This window comes from Lytechinus pictus, chromosome 5 (assembly GCF_037042905.1).
Source record: "Lytechinus pictus isolate F3 Inbred chromosome 5, Lp3.0, whole genome shotgun sequence".
Lineage (NCBI taxonomy): Eukaryota > Metazoa > Echinodermata > Echinoidea > Temnopleuroida > Toxopneustidae > Lytechinus > Lytechinus pictus.
The window spans coordinates 7,390,831-7,415,419 of NC_087249.1; the positions used below are offsets into that span (position 1 = coordinate 7,390,831).

A 24,589-nucleotide genomic window follows, 5' to 3' on the forward strand; every position below is an offset into this window, starting at 1 on the left:
CATAACTTGTTATATGTCGACTTGTATCTCGCTCTGTTGACACAAAACTTGTTATATGTCGACTTGTATCTCGCTATGTTGACACAAACCTTGTTATATGTCGACTTGTATCTCGCCATGTTGACACAAAACTTTTTATATGTCGACTTGTATCTCGCCATGTTCAGACACAACTTTTTATATGTCGACTTGGACAGATAACTTGTCTCACCTTCTTGACATGTCAATGGTACATTTAAGGCCCGCAAATTTGTTATATGAAACATATTTATTCAACTGATAATAATATCATCATAGCATTACCAGCAGCTTTCCCTTATCTTTTCTTCTTTTTCATAACGCCCATTGAGACTTTTGTAAGGTGTAGTGCGCTATTAATGTTTTGTCATTATAATTATGGTAAAACGCATCGAGCACGTTTCAATGGAAAAGCGCCATATGTATGTAAAGTAGATGCGCGAGAAAAAAAACATAGTTAAAGACAAAAATAAACAGAAAGGAAAAAGGAAAATAGAAGGAGCAAAATTATATAAAAATTATGGTCGTATACCGTTTCAACGATGAACGCATTTCTTATCAAATCAATCTTTAGTATCTTAGCACACGTACCTTTCTATTGTAGGTAATATTGTAATGTTGATGATACAAATCATCAGCGATGTCTTCGGACAGGTCAGCCTTGCAATCTCCATACGGATCAGGTAACCGATCCAACTCGAGCTGCAAAAAAAAATGCGTATAATGACAATAATGACGATGACTTCTGCTACAACGACGTCTACGACTACTACTACTTTGCTGCTGGTAGCGAGCAGAATTTTGATCCTTTAAATATTTTTTTTGGTATAAATTTTAATATAAAAAAATAGTTTCATTTTCGTATTTTTTCCTTTCATTTTCTTTCTCGGTTTTTTTTCTTAGTCGTTATTATTATTATTATTATTATTATTTTCTTTGGGGGGGGGGTCCTAGCCCCCATTCCCTGCTATCTGTATGCCAGCGCAGATGATGTAAATTGTTATTTCACTTGCACTGAACGCATTGTTATAACAACGTCAACTTTTCTTTAAAAAGTGCATTTTTGGACAAAATAAGGAAGGCGACAAGGCGGGATGACTCACCATGCGAAGCCCAATGGCGGTGTTGAAACCAGGAGATATGAGAATTCCATCTTCGGCAGGAAACGGCATGTTGGATGGATGGTGTATCTTGACACGAAAACCAGCTTCTTGAGTCATTCCTTCCACGTACTCATCCTGTTCAACAAAGAGCTCCAGTGACAGACCTGGGGAGGGAGGGGGGGGGGGGGTGGGCGTCATCGACAATAAGATTGATTAGATCGCTGTTAAAATGACATCTGATTGAATGGCATCATTAAGATAATTAGAAATGAGGGCCAAGACCCATATTAAAAAATATGTGCCTCTCTACAACATTGTCCTGTTTTTGTTGTTGTTTTTTTAAATGAATTTTATTTCTTCTTTTATTCCTTTTGTTTCATTTAGGGTCTTCCTATTATGCTTTTATCAGATCCTCTTATGATTTATTTTGGTGTATAGTATCCATGCGTATTTTCTTAGAGTTCGTACTTGAAGAGTATGAATTTGAGATTGTTGATATTACTTGTCATTTTTCTGACTTGGCACAGGTCCCAATGATAATCCAAGGATAATAAATACATTCCTCCTCGATGTCATTCGGATATGGATCCGTTTCATATATTTTATTCGTCTCACATTAACTATGGCGGGCTATCTAAACCATAAAGTTTGTACTCTCTCAGAGAAGTGTACGTTTACCTTTCATCAAAACTGCACTAAAAAATATCAATTGAAACCACATGGACCATTTCATGGCTCTGAAAAGTGAATGCTCTTTTAGGGGATCAGGGTTTCCAAGCCTCTGTTACATCTAGCCAATCGGTGGCCCCGTGATTATGACATCCAGGTTACGAACAAGCGTCGGATTAATAGCAATAGAGAGGGTCGAGGTCTTTCTTACCGAAATATGAGCCTGGTCGATGGGTATTAAGTTGTTCCCCATGTTGCCCAGAATTGAAGGTGTAACAGTTGCCCAGCTGAGAGTCGTAGATCTGGGTAAAATTTCTAGAGAGAAAAAACGAACAAGACTCTGAGGAAGTTAACAAAGGTCCCTAATAAACATGGGTTGGGCTTGAAGCCGACCCGACGCCAGTTTTGAAGCCACCTTTTCAGGCCTGGTCCCACCAGCCGACGGAAGTAAAACGTATTCATAAAGGACACAGCGGACGAGCAAAATTTCCATCCGTTTTCATCCACTCCAGAAATTTGCGGAAACATAACGGAAAATAATGGACGGGGGTAGCATGTAGCGTGGATGTTAAACGGTTGTTCATCGGAATTGTGGATGAAAACGGATGGAAGTGGATGACAATATTATTCCGAAGGGGTTACCAGGATTTTTGATACTTTATTTACGAGATGCATATGCTTATATCCTATATATTTCCGTGTTACTTACGATGTATAGACGTTCCATATTCCTTATCTCTCCTCCCTCTTTCCGTTGTTCAGCTTCAGTGGATCTGAGCTGCGAGGATGCCGAGAGGTTGCAGAGAGGATACAGCGGAGATACAGCGGACGTTTAACGGATGAAAAAAGACATAGAACGTTTGTTTTTCGTATATGTCGCGTATATACATCGTACACGGCGGAAAGTTCATCCGTTCTGAAAGTTTTGTGCAGCTCAAAACTTTTTGCGCGGATGAAATCACAACGGACGTATGCTCGAAGCATAGAGCGTATGAAACACGTATGCAAGCTTATTCCAACAGAAGGCGAGATTTTTTTTCCATTTTACATCCGCTTTGCCTCCGCAAGTGCTGTGGGACCGGGTCTTTAACATTTTCAATTTGAAGTAGCATCGAGGTCATTATACCCTTTGGTACACAATGGTCCGTGTTCTGCAAATGTGTGTCTACACTTAAAAGATGCACATTGTCACTCCAAACAAAGTTAAAACTTCACTCTTGAAAGATTGAAATCTCATTCCATCAGGAATGGTCCCTCATCTCACTCTGAGGGGAGCGTAATTAAGGACTAGATTAGTTCCTTTGCGTTATTTTAGAGAGTAGTTCTAGCAAGAATTGTAAGGTAAACTCACACCGTCACCCCCAAACCAAATGCAGTTACGAAATTATCTTACTCAGGCGAGCAGGGAATCCCCTTCCAAGAGCAGTCTAGAAGCATATCATCTAAAGAATGACCAAGAGAAATCCGCTCTTCAATGCTTTTGTTGGCGAGAGCAACCTGTCGAAGGCGATATCTTGCATAATGCAACGACTTGCTGTTATAATATAATGGTTGTGAGACACGCTGAGCCCAATCTTGGACATTCTGAAAAATGACAAAAGAAAATATATAGATTATAACTACTATCAGAGGGTTGTATTTCAATAATAATAACAATAATAATAATAATAGGCATTTGTATAGCGCCATCTATCTATAAACAATCTATTCTGAGGCGCATTGTTGTTGTTATTATTACCCCGGCTTTAGCTCGAGCTGCCTTTCAGCGTTCGTGCATTCAAGGAATTAATCCTGCCGGGTACCCATTCACCTCACATGGGTCGAGTGCAGCACAGTGTGGATAAATTTCTTGCTGAAGGAAAACACGCCATGGCTAGGATTCGAATCCACGACCATCAGATTGAAAGGCGAGAGCCAGAACCACTAGACCAAAACGCGCCCACAAAATTTTATGCAGTTTATATCATGTTTCATTGATGATATTATAATTAACAGGATTGGATAAATTATAATCATTTTAAAAATGTGAGGGAATTGCATTGCTAGATAAAGTAATAACGCTGTTTTTAATTTATATACAACGATTATTGAACCTTAGCAGTAGTTCATTAAACAATGTAAACAAGTGTTTAAAACCTTAAACAACAAAGTTCAATTTTTTATAAGTAATTCTAAATGAATTAAGAAAGGTTGCTTAAACTGTGAAACAAATACTGCAAGGTTCATACAGTGAACAGAGTTATCTGAAATTTTAAAAGCGTGGAGCAAGTCTTGTCGTATAGACAGGGTCGAGGGTTCGAAGCCAAGTCGGGGCAACGCATTATCTCACATTCTTTCTGACTGATACAAGTGGGCGCAGACCCCATATCACAATTATGTGCATGAAATACACATGCATGATCGTTACTTTTCAAGTTCCTTAAAAAAGCTCGTATGTAGTACTGAGAAAGTCAAAACCATAACTGTTACACCGAAAGTTAAATCAAAATCGAATGTGCAAGAAGAAAGAAACAAATCAATACATTTTCAATTCAATAGACACGAAAAGGGTCGAATAAGAAAACGGATGATTTCATGCATTCACTATTTATTTGTGTTTTAGCATTTGACATACGTAATAACTCATTTGCTACCCCATAATGTAAAATTAACATGTTAAATCTATAAAATATGTAAAATATTTGATATTTGATATTGTGTACATAATTATAACCCCCATTCCACAGAGAGCAAGACCTCTGAAAGACTGCTGTAAGACCATGAAACTTGCTTGATCTTTCAAAGGTCTTTCAACAAACTTTCAAAGATCTTTGAGGTCTTTCACGATTTCTGATGGATCTTTCAGAGGTCTTTATTGTCTCCATGATCTCCAAAACTTTTTTAAACGGTTCAAAACAGTCTTTCAGTGGTCTTACAGGGAAATGGTCTTTTGATGGTCTTTCAGCAGTCTTATTAGTTTTTCCATGATCTTTCGAAAGTCTCTCAGGATTTTTATCGGAGATCACTGTAAAACTCATGAGAGATCATTGAACAGAAAGATCTGTGAAAGATCATTGAAAGACCAGGCAAAGCCCATGGAAATAATGCTGAAAGATCACTTGTTGCATAAAAGATCTCTGAAAGACCATTGAAAGATCTTTATAGGACTAGTCTAAGCCCAGTAAGACAAGAAATACCAATCACTTTTTTTTTTTGGAGGGGGGTTCTTTGATGGGTCTTTCTGAGCCATTCCACAGAGATGACAAATTTCAGTGATCTTGGAGACTGTTGTAAGACCTTGCCAATTTTTGGTCTTTCAAAGGTCCTTCAAAGGTCTCCCCTCTGTAGGCTCTGTTGAATGGGGGCCTTACATGAATAAGACTAGTTTAAAAAAACAAGCTAAAATCAAAATATTTTACATTTCCAGATTTTCCATGGAATCATGAGATGTGAGACTTTTTATATTTGTACCAATTTACCGTTTTTCCTTTCTAACGAGAGAAGTACTGGGACTTTTAACACAGTTTGACGATTCCCTCCACTATGAACTATAATTATTTAGATTAAAAATATATAAGGTTTTTACCTCACTCCTTTCATTCTGACCTTCCGGCGGTCCGCTGCCAGATTGAGAGCCCATAGAGATAGGGGGTTCATTGCCACCTGAAGTTATATATTACAGAAATATAAGCCTATATTACAAAAAGTTAAATGTTAAATTACATTTGAAAGAGCAATTCTTAGATTAAAGTCTATCACTGCTATAAGTTAAAATGGTCCATTTTATATAGTGCAGCTACTACAATTGCATATAATCTACCGCGCTTGATACTTGCTAACGTAAAAAAATACTACGGGTGTAGATGAGCCGCCATATGGGCGCTAAGGCATTTAAGTAAAAATCCGACCGGGTACTCATTCACCTTACCTGGGCCGTGAAGCACAATGTGGGTACATTTCTTGAAGGAAAACACGCCGAGGCTTGGATTCGAACCCACGTCCCTCTGATTGAAAGACGAGAGTCGTGATCACTAGACCACGACGCGCCCAGAATGGAGAAAGAGCAAAACAAACTATGCTGAAACGTCATATAACGTCAAACTAGGTGTTAAATAATTATGACAGTTATGATAGTTCATATTTTCCGTTAATTTTCGTCCGCCGCCCCCCCCCCCAAAAAAAAAAGGAATACACGACAAATGCGCTATACAAACAAGCAAGCTCTGCTGTATCCTCTTGGGTGAACCCAGCATTGATCAGGGGTGGGGGGAGGCGTTTACCCGATCGGGGCCACCTGGATTCACTAAAAGCACTGTATGTATACTTCGTAATGTGAAATGCCATATTATCCCCGGGAGGACCGGGACTATCCCCTTGTCCTCGTGTTATTCTAAACACCTGATTTTATCATATGGTTAGAATTGTTCTAATCCATAAATGTAACCAATTAGGACTCAATCTTTGTTGTCAAATCTAAAAAGATAGCTTATTATTTACTTTATAAAAAAAAACGGATTCAGCCATTGCCAGGATATTCAGCAAGCAACAAAGTATCAGATCAACAATTACCTTCTGTGGTTGCTGTTGATGGATTGTAATCTAAGTCAAATATTTCTTGGAACTTAGAGTCCTTGGTTTCAAGTCCAGATTTCCTCATTGGGTTCGTGTTGCAGATGGTGATCGCGGGGAAATCTTGGGTCCGGTTGAATTTTACCTGCATACGGTGAATCAATGAATATACATGTAGATTCAATTCGGGTTTAACTTCATTTAAATTGTCCGAAATATATACGTGGTTTATCATAGCCTTTTAGATGACGAACAATTATATTATATAGCCTATTCCTAACTTCCACATGCAATGATATGGCAGAGTTTGAATTGAAGTGTAGTTCCCTGCATGACGTAAGCGGTTATATGGATACATGTCCTTAAAAAAAATAACGTACACAGACCACGCACACACACAGACAGACGCACCCTCATCCACATACTCGCACACACACCCCACACTTTGACATCCAATCACACTATCAAATAGCCCCAGATCATCACACGCACCCTCAAGTACCCCATCCCATGCACACACACGTACCCCACACACACACACATACGCGCGCGCATTACTCCATTAGTCTGCTGTGCAAACCCTTCACTCGAGTTAAGGGTCTGAATGTGCAGCCTCCTCATGCCTTGTGTACTGAAGGCCCTGAAACAGCAAGTTTTGTATGTGCTAGTCTTTGCGTGGAGACACACTTGTTGATCAAAGTTTCAATCAGGGTCTGTGCCTGCAGACTACACGCGCATGCACACATCCATTTTCAACCACTCGCATTAAAAGGGGGAATGGAGCAGTCATGCTCAGTGGCACTGGTACACTAACCCTTCACTGCTACGGGTCTGAATGTGCAGCCTACTCATGTCTTGTGCACTGAAGTTTTTGTATTTGCTAGACTTTGCGTGGAGTCACACTTGTTGATCAAAGTTTCAATCAGGGTCTGTGCCTGCAGACTACTGGTACACAGTGAGGGATAAAGCCCTGCTATACCGGGCAATGGAAAAATTATAAAATGCATGATCGCCGTGCAGTTAAGGAAAAATATGCCTGCGGCATTAAAAATCAAATATTGCCACGTCAAGCAATCAATCGGCAATAATCTTTGTATGAGTTGTGTACCAAAGCTTTATTTCACATCTTTCAGTGATTTTGTAAGAACAAATTGCGGCGTGGCCATGTTAGTCCTTGCCGCCGCAGATATGGCGTCGCCGATAGATGGCCAAATGGATGGAGAACTTTTTCATCTACGTCTTTCAAGTACTTTAACCATGGAGCTACTTAGTAGCCCCATGCCCTACTTTGCTTTGTTAAACCGGCTTACGAGGACACAACCACGGAAGTAGGCCTACGAATTGTGCATGCTGGGCTTGCTTCTCGGTACATAGTGTGTGTGGAATGTCCACGCTGCGGATTCAAATTTCGCGCGAAAAATGCGACTTCTCTGAGAGCATTCCCATGGCAACAAGATCACTTTACTTGAAGGGGGTTCTGCCGTTCTGGAAACAAGATCAAGAGATGGTGATGATTATGCTAGCGAAACGATCTTCTGGTTTGCTAAACTGGTTTAAGGGAAATAATATAAAGAAAATTAGATGAGAACAGGGTCTAAAACACCTTTCCAACAAACATACACACATACTCATACCCAACACCGCACACACTCATATCAACACACAATCTTCCATTCACACCTACACCCATTAAAACCCACCTTTTACCCGCCAATACCCACAGACCCACACATGGAGACCGATAACTCACCTCTAGGTTGACTGTATAGTTCCATGCGAAGTAGGCCTGAAAGAGAGCGACAACTTGCCACGTCATCACGCCAGTGCCAGCCAGAAAGATGACAGTCCATGCGAGTTTGATGGTTGGATGTGAGGCCCGCTGGATGTTTGGTACGCCATGGGCCGACGAAACCTCCATGCGACTGTCAATCAGCTTACGTAGACTCTCCTCTTTGCGAGCAGGAGTCGAGTCCCAGGAAACTTTATTTCCATCGTCCTGCTGGGCTTCCATGATCTGTAGAGTGCTCCAAGCGAAGATCCAAGATACTACCGTCTTTGGGTTGCAGACACTGTCTAGGAATATCAGCTGTCGTTTTTATCTGAATAACATGAAAAAAGAGGGAAACCAATATTTAAAATCTGGAATTTAAGCATTAAGCTAATTTCAAAATATAAAATCAAAGTTTTTCTCTTTCTTTCCCTTCTGTCATTTCCGTTTTCTTGTCAGTTTCCTGGAGGATTTAGGATACATTTAGTTTCTCGGCTTGTCTTGCCGAGGATGCAGCTGAAACACATCAGGGAGTCACCTGGGTGGATCTTACTTAACATCATGTTTGTCTGATGGAGAAGTACCGTTATCTGAATTCTGCAGTAACTTAAACTTATCCTCTGTTGAAGGCGCCTATTATATATCATGTATATGGCAGTGTTCCGTAATTGAACTTAAAGGAGGGAAAATATTAAAGTAGTTTCCTGACAAGACATCTATTCGGACATGTAGAAGAAGCCAAATCAAACAGCGTTAAAACAATCCTGGTATTTATGGTTACTATCATGATACCAACGAGAGGATTGTGAAACTTGCGGAGGAGAAGCTGCTAATCGACATAGTCGTCGAGGACATCGACAGATCCCACCGTCTTTACCCAAGGAATCCTGATGAGGCAACGGATAACCCGAAAACTTTGATTGTGAAATTTGCGCGATACAAAGTGAGAGATGATTTCTAAAGGTCTCGCACGAAACTGAGAGGGAGCAAGATCTACATCAACGAGCATCTAACTAAGAAAAGACAATTACTTTTCAACAAAGCTCGCAAGTGCAAAAAGGTGAAGAAAATCTGGACAAATGACTGTAAAATCACTGTTCTCACAAAAAGGTGAGGATCTCATCTGAACGTGACATTGAATACTAGTAGTTAATAGAGAGTTTTAGGAGCAGTGAACGAGAACGGCGTAGCAGTCGTCTGATCGTTCGAGTCAACGTCGTCGTCTGCCCTTGTTCACTACAGATGCGAATACTTTAGATTTCACTCGACTTGTACGTGTACGTACGTCCACGTGAAACAGCGCGATGACCAGCGGGTCATGACACGCTGCCCGACCCAGAAGACCTTTTTACGCGAGTTAAGATATATATCGAGATATATTTTGGAGATCAGAAAGCAATTTCGAATATGATAAACATAACGTAGACTATGATTTAGGAGAACCGCAAAATGGATGTGGTGAGGTTCTCGATTCTGATAGTGGACGTGTGTGAGGACCTGAGGCATATGGCAGGCCAAAGATGACGTCATCTCGTACCAGTCGTCTATGTCGACGTACGTTTTTAAAAGTGTCCTCTTCGTTCTCCATCTGATTAATAAGCCATGTAAATTGATTAGAAGTAATGTTGCCAAAATATCCTTGCCTCGTATGTTCGAGATCTATCAAGAATAATAAAAATGCTATTCTTTGTGTGAGTTGCTCACATTGGATGCACCTTTCATGCTCATCGATTGATCATGATTTTTTTTCATTCTTCGTCAGATGGGTATGTAATAAATGTACTTTTAATGAATTACCCTTCTATGTAGAATCCATCATTGACGATCATGCTAACACTGTAACAAGAGACACGATAAGTATTTTTTCTGGAAAAGAATCGATAAGTAAAAATATCGATATTGGTAAAGGATTTGTAATATCTCATTTAAATGTAAGAAGTCTCCGAAACAAATCGGATCATACATGTATTTGTCATTTCTTATCGCAAAATATGATTGAAATATTTACTATGTCTGAGACCTGATTAGATGAAACTATTGATCACCGACAGGTAAATATTGAGGGATATATCCTGGAACGAAAAGATCGCAATGTTAGTGGTGGTGGAATTGGATGCTACATAAAAATCTGTTTTCTTATACTAGGAGATCTGATATTGAACATGAAAATTTAGAAGTGGTATGGATTAGTGGTGTAGTGCCTTGATGCTCGGCCTTGGCCTTAAGGCGCCTTAAGGCCTACTTTTTCAAAACCTTGGCCTTGAACATTCAAGCCTTGGCCTTGAGAGGGCCTTGGCCTTGGGGATTTTGAGCCTTGAAATTTCAAGGCATTTTCAAGGCATTTCGTATTTTGTACTTTCATTTGTTTTTATATAAGTAATTATAAATGTTAAAATTTTTCTGTATATTTAATGACACTATTGGTCAATTCTACCAGTCAACAATAGCAGTAGCAGCAGCAGTAGTAAGTGTACTAGCAGTGCCATCAATTGTAATTATCACCATTATCAAGAATTATCATCACATTATGTTACAAAGAAAACAGCAGTGATGAAAAAATATATATTTATGTGTTGTTATCATGACTAATAATGATAATGATAATATTAATAATACTGATAATAATGATCGTAATAATGATTATGATGAAGATTTTAGTTATTTGATGACAAGAACAATTCAGACAGATCTGAATGCAATGTTGACAACAATTTTTATACAATTTTCATAGCTAATTCTGAAAAATGATAACAAGGTTGATTTCTATTCCATTAGGATTTTCCTCATATTATTTTCTTTGGTCAACAAGGATGTTTTAAGTCTTAATGATATTCTGAAAAGATTTGGTAAACTTGAACACAATCTCCGATTTTGTCATATCCAAATAGGCTATGTCAATGGCATGATGAGCCAAAAATTTTGAGCGGCCAAGCATGGCATATAGAGCAAAATTTGAAAGCGATCGAAGCGAGCGAGCAAGCAAAATTTTTCACCCTCTTTACTATAAAAACAAGCTAATTTTGCGATAGATTGTGACAATACGTTAAGAAAATAATATCAGATTTACTCCTTTTCATTTCCTTTTCTAAGTTTATTCTTTGTGGTGGAACTTCCTCTCTCTCTCTCTTTTTTTTTGGGGGGGGGGGCGGGGGTTCTGATATTTTTTAAACAGGTGAGAAAAGGGAATGGGGAGAGAGAGAGGGAGATGAGAAGGGGGATAAACATGTGAGAGCGTAAGAAAGGATGGAGGTGACACATTTGGCCGGTTAGGCAGAATAATAATAATAATTCAATACTTATATAGCGGCTAACAAAATTTCTCTAAGCGCTTTACATCAAAAAACCTAACTACTTAACTTAATAAACTAAACTTACTTATCAACTTAACTACCTTACATAACTAAACATCCAACGTAACTACCTTACATATCTAAAATACTAGCTTAACTACGGGCATATTAACTGTAAAAATCATACTATTTACGGAAGAGATATGTCTTAAGTGCTACTTTAAAGGAACTTAGAGAAGAATGGGATCTTAAGCTAAGAGGAAGTGAGTTCCAGAGTGTAGGAGCCACAACTGAAAAGGCTCTGTCGCCATGGGTGTGGGAGGTTGCACTGGGAACAACTAAAAGGTTCTTGTTGGATGACCGAAGTGATCGGGAGGGTTGGTAGGTGTTGATCGTGCTCGCGATGTATGAGGGGGACTTTCCTTAGATGCTCTTGAATGTTATGACGAGGATTTTGAAGATAATACGCTTCTCTACTGGTAGCCAGTGCAGTTGCTTGAGTGATTTGGATATATCCTGTTTTCGAAGGACTTTATTGACAATTCTAGCAGCAGTGTTCTGTATTCTTTGTAGCTGAGAGATGAGATTTTGCGGAAGTCCAAAAAGGAGACTGTTATTGTTGTTGTCAAGTCTGCTGGTAATGAAGGCATGGACCAAGGCCTGCGTCGCTTGGGTCGTAAGGTATTGTCTGATCTGTCCTATTCTTCGAATAGCAATCATGGCAGAGCGACAGACTGCTGCAACATGTTCTTTCATCATAAGATGGCGATCCATTATGCATCCAAGGTTTCTTGCGTGGGAGGATGATTCAACTACCTGGTTTCCAATAGCAACAGACACTGATTCAGGTGAGGGCCGAAAACGTGATGAGAAGTGAACTATGTCTGTTTTAGATTCATTCATCGCGAGCATGTTTTTTTAGACCAAGCTTTGATATCTGCAAGACATTCACTGATACTGGATAGCGACTGAGCCCTGTCAATTGGTTGAAAAGTCAAATATATCTGGGTGTCATCGGCGTACATCATCGCGTCCAATCCATGTGCTTTTACAATATCATATATTGGAGCACTGTAGAGTGTGAACGTAAGTGGGCCAATCACAGATCCCTGGGCTACTCCACACGTATCACTATAAACTCCTGAGGAAGAGCCGTTTATTGACACTACATGGGACCTGTCTTGCAAGTATGACTGGAACCAACTTAGGACCGTGTCACAAAAACCATAGCGTTCAGCCAATCTTCTTAAGAGGACTCGATGGTCGATCGTGTCGAATGCCGCACTGTAGTCTACCTTACCTTACCTTACCTTACCGCAAATACTGGAAGAATGCTGAATTAGCAGTCGAGCTTCCAGGTCTATCTTCTAATTTTGTCAGCTTCCTTCATTATTATTATTATTATTCAATAAGTTTCAATAAGTTTAAGGAGGCAGTGGGGCAAGTTGGTGAAAATTGACTTCTCATATCCAGTTAAGAGTAGTGGGAATCATAATGCTTATCTTTCCAGTGTCGGTCTAGCCTGATTTTGAAGGTGTCTACTGTGGGAGCTTCAATTACCTCAGCTGGGAGAGAGTTCCAATCATTGACTACTCGGTGACTAAAAGCTTGCTTTCTCACATTTGTTCTGCATCTTGGCTTTACAAGTTTGAACCTATGACCTCTTGTAGTACTGTCAGCTAGCTGAAAAAAGTGGTCTGGGTTAAGCCTGTCGACTTCATGAGTGATCTTATACACTTGAATCATGTCACCTCTCTTTCTTCTGTACTCCAAGGATGGTAAGTTCAGGTGTTTAAGCCTTTCCTTGTATGGAAGATGTTTGATCCTGGAGATTACTTTCGTTGCTCTCTTCTAAGAGGACAAGTACAACTTACTTGTGACCATCAAGCGCCAGAAGAATGTCATTTGGACTCTTATTAGAGCTGTTTCAACCGAATGATGGGCCCTATATGCCGACTGGACATCTGGCAAAAGATTATTAGTTGCCAAATAATCATTGACCTGACCAGCAACTGTTCTCTCAACCAGTTTTGCCGCAAAACTCAAGTTCGATATGGGTCGGTAGCTCTTGAGTTAATTTCGAGGAAGGTTGTCCTTCTTGATCCTTGGTGACACAATTGCCTGCTTCATTGTTTCTGGTACCACGCCTGCTTGAAGACTACTGTTGACGACATCAGTGAGGATAGGAAGCAATGTTGGCGTGCATTTCTTTAGCAAAGATGTTGGAATTGGGTCCAGATTGCAGGTAGAATTGGAGGCTGCTTTGATTGTCTTCAGCACTTCATCTTCTGTGACATCATCGAATTCTGCTAAAGAGGCATCACACGTGTTAGGAACTTGTACAGACATGTCTTGGTTAGGACAACAGTTCAACTCATCGCGCAACTTCTTGATTTTCGTTTCAAAGAAGTCACCAAATGACGTTGCGAGTTGTAGGTCAGAGTCATGTTCAGGAAGAACCATCAGCTGTGTTGGTATAGAAAGGCTGTTAGTCAGACGAAAAAGAGCACGACTGTCAGAAGCACGCACCTTTTCAAGGAAATAACTGGACTTTGCTTGCAGAAGTTGCTCGTTGTATGACTTACAACTATCCAGGTAGGTCTCCTTGTCAACAGTCAGTTTCGTTTTCTCAGCACGACGCTCCTTCCTTCGTCGTTCCTGCTTCGCCCGGCGGAGGCTCTTTGTATACCAAGGTGCATGGGGTCTCAATATAACATCCTTTTCCTTTGTTGGTGCATGGTCATCAAGGATTCTCCGAAGCTCTTTATCGTATAGTTCCATCAGCTGTTCCGGGTTAGAAACCGGTGTACCATCACTGTACAAATTGGAGGAAATGATGTCAAGACAGAACTTGTCCATTTCGATGTCTTTCAGATTCCTTGCTGTGATGAGTCTCTTGACTGGGTTAGGCTTAAGCGTATTCAGACGGCATATAATGGCAGAATGGTCTGATGGTAAGCTCTGCATCGATTTAACCGAGGACACCAAAGAATCATCATCTTTTGAAATGACAAGGTCCAAGGTATGACCTGCCATGTGAGTCGAGCATGTGATGTGATTCCTTAACTTGGACATTCGGAGGATATCCAAGAAATTTAACACTTCTGCTCTGTTCGACTTCTCAATGTGGATGTTAAAGTCTCCTGCAATGATAAGTCTCTGAGGTGATGAGAGAAGTATCTCAAGTAAAGACGAGAACTCCTTGAAGAATGTGCCCAGAGGAGTCTTGTTCTTTTTAGAAGCAGGTGGTCGGTACAGCGCAATAAGCCGAAAAGAACAAAATTTTGACGATGAAACATTCAAATCAAGGTATTCAAAGGACTTAAATTACGCAAGAGGATTCCTAGATACATGATATCCTTTGTGTAGGAGAACACCAACTCCACCACCTCTCCCACTGTAACGAGGAATATGATGAAAATCAAGATGGGGCAATGTCTCCTTGAGAATAGCAAGAGAATGACTATCCCTCTCATTGCCAGTCATCCATGTCTCTGTCAGAACCATAATGTCTACTCTGTTGGTGATGATAAAATCACAGATGGCGTTACATGTACCACGGGACTTGATAGAGCGTGAGTTCCATAACGCGAACTTTGTAGACGATTCTTGGTTTCTACGAAGTGTGTCACTTGTAGGAATGCTCGTGAGTTGCCTTTCTCTCGATTCGGATGTTCGGTTTGTGACATTATTCTTAGATGTTCGTTGGGAAACGCGTATCTCAATGTTCCTGCTCCCGGTCCTCAAACGTAGATTTCTTCCCCCTCTACATCCTCTACGCTTTAGAATGTTTAATACCTTCAGCAAATTCCATGTTGAATGGTTAATTCGATTCAAATCAGTGCCTTTGATAGAACGTTTAATTTGGTAAAGCTGCCCATTTGTGTAGTGATGAATTGGTCCGTTCATGATATCGATCTCGAAGTCCAGTACAATGGAGTGGGGAGTCGGACCGACATCAGGTGCACTTGACCATGTAAATATCACAATGGGAACAACTCTTAGGATATATCGCAAGATATATTGTCCCAGCAGCATTTTCAGTCCTTGACATAAGACGACACTATCGGGGAAGATCCGGGGATAAACAAGATCACATGCTCGATGAATAACTACTCAAGATCCGTGGGAAAACTTCTCAGTAAATCTAATCAAATTGTCACACTTATGCACAATTAAAAACGATCCAAGTTGTTCAGACTGTCACATAACTTCACTTTCAACCAACAGAGGAAGGTCAATACGACCAAAAATTTGAAAAACCTTACTTTAAAGACTTATTCTGAGAGCGACCTGAAAAGATCGTGCAGCTTGAGTTAGCGCGGAACAACTTCAAAATCAGTTATGTTGATAGGCAGTACAATTTTGTTTGGGGTCTAGTGTCTCAGATTGAAAAAACAAAGTAAAAAAAATGTCGTTTTTTTTTCTTTTAAATCCTATGGTTAGACAGTGAATTTAATTTCACTACAGTTTCAAGGAAATAAACAGTGTATTTGTTTTTGTGTAATAATAGAGAACTCTATTTTACTGTTTCAAGAAATAATTAAGATTTACCCCCCCCCCCCCCAACGAAGGGTATGGGGTGCGCCCCATTTATTTTATATCCTTTTGAATATAACTTCAATTTGCTAGTATTCTTTATTCCGGTTTTTTTAGGTAAAAAGGAGTAGAAGATACAAAAAATTTTAACAGTGGTTGTAATAAAAAAAAAACATGAAAACTGACAAGAGCCCTCAAAATGACTAATTTTCAGGTCAGCATCTAAAAATTTCAACTTACGCTTTGTGCTCTCTTGCCCCCCCCCCCCCCCCGAAAAATTCCGTGTAGGAAAAAAAAATTTCCCTTGTTTAAATCGAAAATACCCTTTTTTCCAAATGAAATATGCCTTTTTCAAAAAGAAATACCTTTTTTTAAATAAAATTTAGAGTAAAACATAATACATTTTAGGTTAGAAAATCACAAAATTTTGGATCGCGCTCGGATCAATTATTGTTTAGCACGGTACTAATCCTGTTCATGGTTACAAAAATGCTTAGCATTTCCAGTTTTCAGATTGGAATATCACAAATTTTGGCTCGTGTTCTACACTCGCATCAATATTGTTAAGTAAGGTACTCATTCTGTTTCCGTTTACAAAAAAATGCTTAGATTGTCCAGTTTTCAGGATGTAATATCACAAAATCTTTGAGCTCGTGCTTTGCGCTCGCATTATTTTGATTGGTGAGTTATGTATCCTATTTATGAGTCACTAAATGCAGTCCTTAACAGCTTCCTTTTCTGGCCAGTATATTAAAAATTTCAGCTCGCGCTTCGCGCTTGCGTTAATTATTTAGTTACATACACATCTATTTCATGATTACAAAAACAGCTCGGAATATTTAATTTTCATGTATTATTACACGAAATGTCCAGAAGTTCGAGTTCGTGATTCGCGCTGGCAACATCTCGCAATGATGCCCTTTTAACAGTGATTAGCGCCATACTTGACCAAAGATCAAGTTTTTTTTTCAAACCTGCTTTCTCACGGAAAAGTAAAGCCTAAATCAAAATATCTATCAATTAGAAATCACTTAAGAAAAGCCTTTGCTCAACTTAATTTTTACAAAACACACAACTACTTCACGCAGTTGATAATCTCATTTTGAAAATATCTGTTTGCACCTTTGCCCTTTATGGCTTTGACTCCACCCCAAACAAAAATATGTTCTGCCGCCCCTGTCACGGGGAGTGGAGAAAGACATACGTTGAGAATGGGCATGCAAGGATCAGATGACCTTGGTAATTATAATTATTACAATGTAAATCGCCTAGAAAAATAATGTATTAAATGTACAAAGGTAACTTTATTATTATTTCAATATTATGTCTAAATCTATCATGAAACTATTTTTGTTTTACATGTACAAGGGTCAAAATTTTGCTCGCTCAGTTCGCTCGCTCACATCTTTTATACAGTTTGCCCTGTGTGCCATATGTCTGCCGCCTAAGCATTGTTGGCTCATTGTTCCATATTTATATCATTTGAAATGCCTTGGCCTTGGCCTTGAGGTTTTCAGGCCTTGGCCTTGGGTTTCCATGACTTGGTCTTGGGCTTTAGTATTGAAGCCTTGGGTATTAAAGCCTTGGCCTTGGAGGTTTGAGCCTTGACTACAACACTGGTATGGATAGAGATTTAAAGATGAAGCAATCGCAACCATCATGACCATGGCTTGAATGTATTGTATACAGACCTCCGAACAGTATGGATTTCTTTGAAAAGCTGGAAAATAATATTGAAAGAGCTCATGATATTACATCCAAAATTATTGTTCTAGGTGACTTGAATTGTAATGTTCTGGTAAGAAATGTATTTTATTACTTTTTATTAAAACATCTTTCAACAGGATAAAATATTAATCAGCTCGCAGGCTGTTTCACATAGTGGTTCTGCATGAAGAGAAAAATACACGCATTTTAAAATTGAAGGTTACAAAAAAAATAATGTACATAACATACTTGATTCTAATGAATTCCTGTAGGAAATTAGTCAAATGAGAATATTTGAAGAGTTTTGTTCCAAAAGGAGCTATTTCCACTTTTGGTATTTTTCTGTAAATCAAGGTTTTTTTCATTCACCACTTTCCCTTAGCCACTGCTGTTTTATTTGTATATATGTTATGATCGTACTATCATTATTATATTAATCAAATCATGATTTAAAAAAATTAGCATTCGTTATCAATTTTAAAAGAATTTTTGAAATTTCATTTTCATGCATTTAGCTCCTTTTGGAACAAAACAGTATTAAAATGTCAATTTCGCCAATTGAAACATGCTTGATATTGGAAATCGAACACAAAACACATAAATATGGCTAGCAGAGTACATTTCACATCTTTTCTGATGTTTATCCATTGAAAATTACAAAAAGAAAAAAAAGAAGTAGATATCTTGTCATCTTTCCTAACGACGGTTAGGAGCTTAGCATTGATGGTGTGAGCCTGTATCCACAACATGTACTTAAAATATTGAATGCACAACTTTATGTAAAATAGGGGGGGGGGGTTAAATAACCGTATAGTGGATTTTGGAACAAAACTCAAAATTGCAATCAATTTTCACCAACCTTTCCATTTTTTTTCAAATGCGATATGTTGCATTTTATTCCCTCGTCTAAGATACCTATCTTTGTATCAAAAAGTCAATTTTGGTCAAAAGTGGATTTAGCCCCTTTTGGAATCAAGTTCTTCATTTGTGCATAAAATTACTGATAATAAAAATTACAGTAAAGTGGAAATTTGGTGTACGTCAGTCATTGGGTGCGTTTATCCGCCACTTTTTTACCCTAGAATCATGATCTGAATCATGATTCAAATCATGATTCTGCAGAATTAGTCTTACCTTGTTTATGACTCATCCAAAGCAAAGTTGAAAAAGTTGATATATTTGCTGCAAAGATGGACAAAGATGAGGCTGGAAATGTTAAAAAACAAACCACTAGTTCCTGAATGATAACCCGCAACAAGCTAGACGAATGTTGCAGTCAACGTTATTTTACTTATCGGTCATTCAGAATGATGTTGATTAAAAAAAAAAATCTAAGTCTCCTATGTCAAACGCTGTGAGGATAAGTGGTTGATACTGATTAATATCGGGTATCAATAACGCTACACGGTCGAAAGATTACGTAATATTCATGTCACGCTGGAAAATCTACTTAACCGCAAAAGGGGGTTATTAAAAAGGAGAGTATACTGTTCTTGAGCTTCACCATAATCACATCGATCTGACTTTTTCATAATACCACGCTAGGCTTATACTTTCTCTTTTCGGGGGGGGGGGGGGGCTAGTTGTGAGGGGAGACGGTTGGCGGGGTCCTGCACTTTCAGCGTTGATTCGTCAAATTATGCAAAGGACAGTGACCCTGTGCGCAGGCTCTTAGCCTAATTCCTCAAGGTGTTTTGTATATATATATATTTTTTTACAAACTTCTAAATTTAAGGCAATGAAAAAAATATATAAAAGAAAATGAGCAACTGGAAATATATTTTGAAAAAAAATTAATGCATGTTTGTTTTGTTAAAGGTGAGGCGTGTGTGTGAACATAAGACTGGAATGGGTAAACTAAGAAACAAGCACAATGTTATAAGGTGACATGCAAAGTAGGCAGTAATGGAAGCCGAGTCAGAACTATACAGCCAAAAGCCTAGATTTTATTTCATCGAGAAAAAATGCCACCGTTTTTTTTAGTCATTTTGTGTCCCCAGTCAAAATATCATGGGCCACATCCTTGTCCTTCCATTAGTGAGTTTTCGCTCAGTGACGCAGTATGAATCCTAACACGCAGCAAATACAGTGAAAATGCAAGTCAAATCACAATAAAGTCTTTGTCGAAGGTCGGTGAAACGGAATTAGAATTTGTATTATATGTCGTTTCTTGAGAGTCACCGACACAAATGCTCTTTTTGGTTCACCGACCCGCGACAAACATGACAAAGATGTTGTCACGAAGGGCATTCGGCAATAGATTCTCTATACGTTCCAGAAAACCCACGACGGATTCTAGACCACAGTAAATGTATTCACAATGCACGTCAAAGGGCAGCTGGGAGGTCTTTGTCGAAAATTGGAGAACCGGGACTGCAGTTTCGTCCTATATAATTAGTATGTTTCGGAGCTGACTAAAAATTGCAAATATGGCATTTGTCCAGATTCCAGGACTAAAGTGCTGTTCTGATTTACCCATTCCTGGTTGTTCATTGTCATGAAGGGCATTTTGCAATACATTTTCCATGTTCTTGAACCTGTCGTGCGTCGTAAAGCGAAAAAAAAATCCTCAGCTATAGACCAGTTCGTAGTTACTTAATGGACAATTTTGGTCAAATGACCTTTCATTTCTTTCATTATGATAGGCAGATTTCAAAGCAAGATATTACGTATGCATGGCTTACATAGCAGGATGAAGAAATTGAAAAGACCAGGTGACTAGAATAGCACATCAATGAACACTCTATGAAGGTATTTGTTGTATTTTTACTTTGAATGCATATTAGAGCATGTTGTACAGTGTACTTGGCAAACTGTGAAATATACCAGTCATTCGTGGACGCATTGTTTTTTGTGGATGTAAATGAAAAATACAATTCAAAAGAATATATGAATAATCAAGACATCAAAGTTGGTGCTTATCTCATTGAATTTTAAACCACCATGTCACTTTAGTACCAATGACCTTCTTCTGATCATGCGCAGAATCTTCTGATCATGCACAGAGTGGAACTACGAACTGGCTTATAGAGAAGAATACCCTATTAATGTAATACATTCTTCGAGATAGTAACCTTCATAATACCTTGACAAAAACAGTAATCTCTCAATGCCTTTTAGAGACTCTCCTTTCAACTATACATTCGCGATGAAAACGATTACAATAAACAGCTTACATGTAAAATTGTCCCCTTCACAAATGTGGAGTACTTCAACGATTTATTTAAAGAAGCTTTAAAAAATTAACCATAAATAAAAGAACATCGCGCGCCCACAGGTTTTTGGGGGACGTGAATCTGGAACCATCATTGTAATGATGATTGCTATTTTAATCGTGACCTAGATTAGCATTTGTGATTCTAATCATGTTCTAGTTTGGTTTCACACGTGCTAAAAAAAATCGTCATTAGCCTTATTTTTCACTGGAATCATCATTCAAATTACGATTTTTTTTACCGTGTGATAGGGCGGTTACACTAAACCTCTGAAATAAAAGTTCTACAACTTTTGATAGAGGGTTTGATCAGTTATATTGCCCCATCATCGAATATGCTTCATTACAAAACGTATTCTTTTTACAATTACATGTCATTTCTTGTGCTAAACTAGAAATGTGTAATCAAGAAAATGTGTAATTAATAGATAAGTAGCAATATATCAAATGGAATGTTAGTCTGTTAGTTGCGGCAAAATATGTTTGAGCTGCGAATTCCAATTCATTATCATTCTGTTCTGGGAAGTCCATAGGTGCATTCCCATCGAACATTATAAATGGGTTTGGAAAAAGTTAAATGTTCAACGAGTTTAAGAGGTTGGTATCATTGTTGGTCGAACATTCTAAGACTCAAGAGACATTTCACTCTGTAAATAAAGCACCGTTATCATTTAAACCTAGGCAAAATTCAAAATACATTGTGAAATGGAGGCCGTTTAAAAAATACTTTTTGCAACATTCCACAACTGCCAATAATTGATTGATATCACAAATGGGAATAGTACCAGGGGCCCGTTGCAGAAAGAGTTGCGATCAAACGCAACTCATAATATCTCGCGCAACTTGATTTTCAGCCAATGAAGCACCTGTATTCGGGACTTGCGCTTGATATTTTGACTTGAGTTGCAAGGATGTTTAAAGGTTTCATTCTACTTACTACTACTACTACTACTACTACTACTACTACTACTACTACCACTACTACCACTACTACTAGTACTACTACTACTATTACTACTACTACTACTACTACCACTACTACCACTACTACTAGTACTACTACTACTACTACTACTACTACTACTACTACTACTACTACTACTACTACTACTACTACTATTACTACTACTACTACTACTACTACTACTACTACTACTACTAGTAGTACTACTACTACTACTACTACTACTACTACTACTACTACTACTACTACTAGTACTACTACTACTACTACTACTACTACTACTGCTACTACTACTACTACTATACTACTACTACTATTACTACTACTACTACTACTACTGATGATGATGATGACGATGATGATGATGATGATAACGATGCTGACGATGATGATAACGATGCTGACGATGAAAAGTAGTAACTAGCAGTGATTAAACGGTAACAATAATGATGATGATAACAATAATAATAATATTAATAATAATACTACTACTACTAATAATAATAATAACAACAGTAATAATAAGAAGAAGAAGAAAGAAGAAGAACAAGAAAGAAGAAGAATGATGGTGATATAAAGAATAAAAACGAAAATAATCATCAAAAACAGTGAAAATGTGGGAATTAACATGATTATTACATTATTTAAAATATCACTATCATTAGTATTGTTATTGTTACAAAATGATATAAGAACTAATGTATGTAAAAATTGTTTATATATTTTTTAGGTCACAATCAAATTAGAGATCTAGCTTCTAACACAAATTATACATAATTATTATTCACATACGGTAATCTTAGTTATACATAATTACTCATTTTATACTACAAAACCCCGGAATATAAACACACGTGAAACGTTATTAAAGTATCACTCCAGTAATTAGTCTGTGAAAAGTTTATACATCTTTGAATTAATTCATTTATTATTTATTTATTATTCATATTGTTTAAGTTCATTTCATACTGCAGGGTGGGCCTGTTAAGTTTTGAAAAAAAAATGCTATACAAAAGCGCCCTGTAGTTAAACAGACATCATTGAACATGAAAATGCAGAGCAAGGTATATAAACTTACATTCTAAAAAATGAAAAGTTAAATCAAAATTGAAAGGTTTGAGGAGAAATAACCTATTCCAAATGTTTGAACATTGCATAAGGCTTAATCCAACAATTTTTGTGTTGCATGCTGGGCGAACCATTTAAAGTGGCAAATGCATCATTTAGAAACCGGTTGTCACTCCTCCAGCCTTTCAAATATTGATTTAACATTTAATATTTTTTAAGAGTGTAAGTCCTAGCAAAGAAGAAGTATATAGAAGAAGAAGAATTACCTTTAGAATACTGTTAACTCCGTGTCCGACAATGCAAAGACTCTGTATATAGGGCAAGTCCTAAACTGAAAAGTCGGATCGATTTGTAATTCAAAGGGAACTTCGTGACCGGGTTATTGGACCATTACCATTGGACCATAGTGGAGGTGCCGTGGCCGAGTGGTCTAAGGCGGCTGGCTATACATGGAAAGTCCGGGGATCGATCCCCGGCCGCGGCACCTATGCCCGTGAGCAAGGCATTTAATCTACAATGCTCTTTTATCCTGCTTTCAAATAAATGGAAATACTATATGCATTATTGGTAAATAGGTGTGCATTTGTTTAAAAAAATTACCGGCTTTACTTGATGGTCTTTTCAAAGCTTTGTATTTCCTAAAGATTTATATATGAGAAGGGCCTTTTCATACGTGAATCTCGAATCATCATTTCACCCTTTCACACGGTAAAAAAAAATCGTAGTTTGAATGAGGATTCCAGTGAAAAATAAAGCTAATGACGAATATTTAGCACGTGTAAAACCAAACTAGAACATGATTAGAATCACGAACGCTAATCACAGTCACGATTACAATAGCAATCATCATTACAATGATGATTCAAGATTCACGTGTGAAAGGCCCATTGTAGTGATGATTGCTATTGTAATCGTGACTGTGATTAGAGTTCGTGATTCTAATCATGTTCTAGTTTGGAATTCACACGTGCTAAATATTGGTCATTAGTCTCATTTTTCACTGGAATCATCATTCAAATTACGATTTTATTACCGTATGAAAGGGCGGAGAGGCTAAAGGCCCAGTCTCACTCATCAAGCAGAATAAAAATGACCACTGTTTGCCCACCAGCTCTTCAATTTCTTCCCCGTTATTCAGCTCTTCCAATTTAATACGTCTAATATGTTTCGATTGCTGCTGGAAAGTTGTAATATATACAAAGAATGTATTCAAAATGTAGTTAAAATACATACAACGAACACCTTTCGACAATTACACTTCGAATGCACCTCGAAAATTATGATGACCATACATTTTGGGATGGCCACAAGAATTATCGAATGTACTCATAATGCAGTAAGAATCTCTAGAATGCCCCCTCAAATATGCAAGAACGAAGCGGAAATTTTAAAGAAACCATTGCATCTCATTTCGCCTCCATTTTGGTGAATTTGACCCCCCCTAACTTTTCCATTTTTTTTTCATTCCAGCTGAACGATTCTGCGAGATTCCTGCTGATTAAAAACAGGCATCTATTTGTCTTTCTTTCAGCATATTGCGTAGGCCTATACATCACTCCTCATTACCCTTTCAATCACACCCTTACACACACACACACACTTTCGTCTTTTTTTTTATGCCAATGTCCAAGTACATTTTTTTGCCCCCTCTAACTTCTCATTATACTCACAAAAACGCTCGCCCCTTTTTTCTCAATGCTC

The 24,589-nt window shown here is 38.2% G+C and overlaps 2 protein-coding genes across 2 annotated transcripts in view; both read right to left on the reverse strand.

Annotated features, from left to right (window-relative positions):
• LOC129262486 (degenerin mec-10-like) overlaps nucleotides 1-15,743 on the reverse strand; it is a 34,640-nt gene extending 18,897 nt beyond the window's left edge. Inside the window, exons 1-8 of the mRNA XM_064099717.1 lie at nucleotides 15,665-15,743; nucleotides 8,089-8,437; nucleotides 6,339-6,483; nucleotides 5,356-5,432; nucleotides 3,184-3,374; nucleotides 2,002-2,105; nucleotides 1,122-1,285; nucleotides 610-720 (exon numbers count right to left, since the gene is read on the reverse strand). Of these exons, the coding sequence (XP_063955787.1) occupies nucleotides 610-720; nucleotides 1,122-1,285; nucleotides 2,002-2,105; nucleotides 3,184-3,374; nucleotides 5,356-5,432; nucleotides 6,339-6,483; nucleotides 8,089-8,349 (1,053 nt within the window). The 5' untranslated portion in view covers nucleotides 8,350-8,437; nucleotides 15,665-15,743. The remainder of the gene's footprint in view (nucleotides 1-609; nucleotides 721-1,121; nucleotides 1,286-2,001; nucleotides 2,106-3,183; nucleotides 3,375-5,355; nucleotides 5,433-6,338; nucleotides 6,484-8,088; nucleotides 8,438-15,664) is intronic.
• Nucleotides 11,820-12,299, reverse strand: LOC135154091 (uncharacterized). Its single transcript, XM_064099308.1, has one exon. It carries the CDS (start codon nucleotides 12,297-12,299, stop codon nucleotides 11,820-11,822), a length of 480 nt encoding a protein of 159 aa, XP_063955378.1.
• Nucleotides 15,744-24,589: the final 8,846 nt, after the last annotated feature.

Excerpts from the sequence above, each read along its gene's own strand:
- LOC135154091 (XM_064099308.1), bottom strand. The coding sequence starts at position 12,299 with ATGAATGAATCTAAAACAGACATAGTTCACTTCTCATCACGTTTTCGG.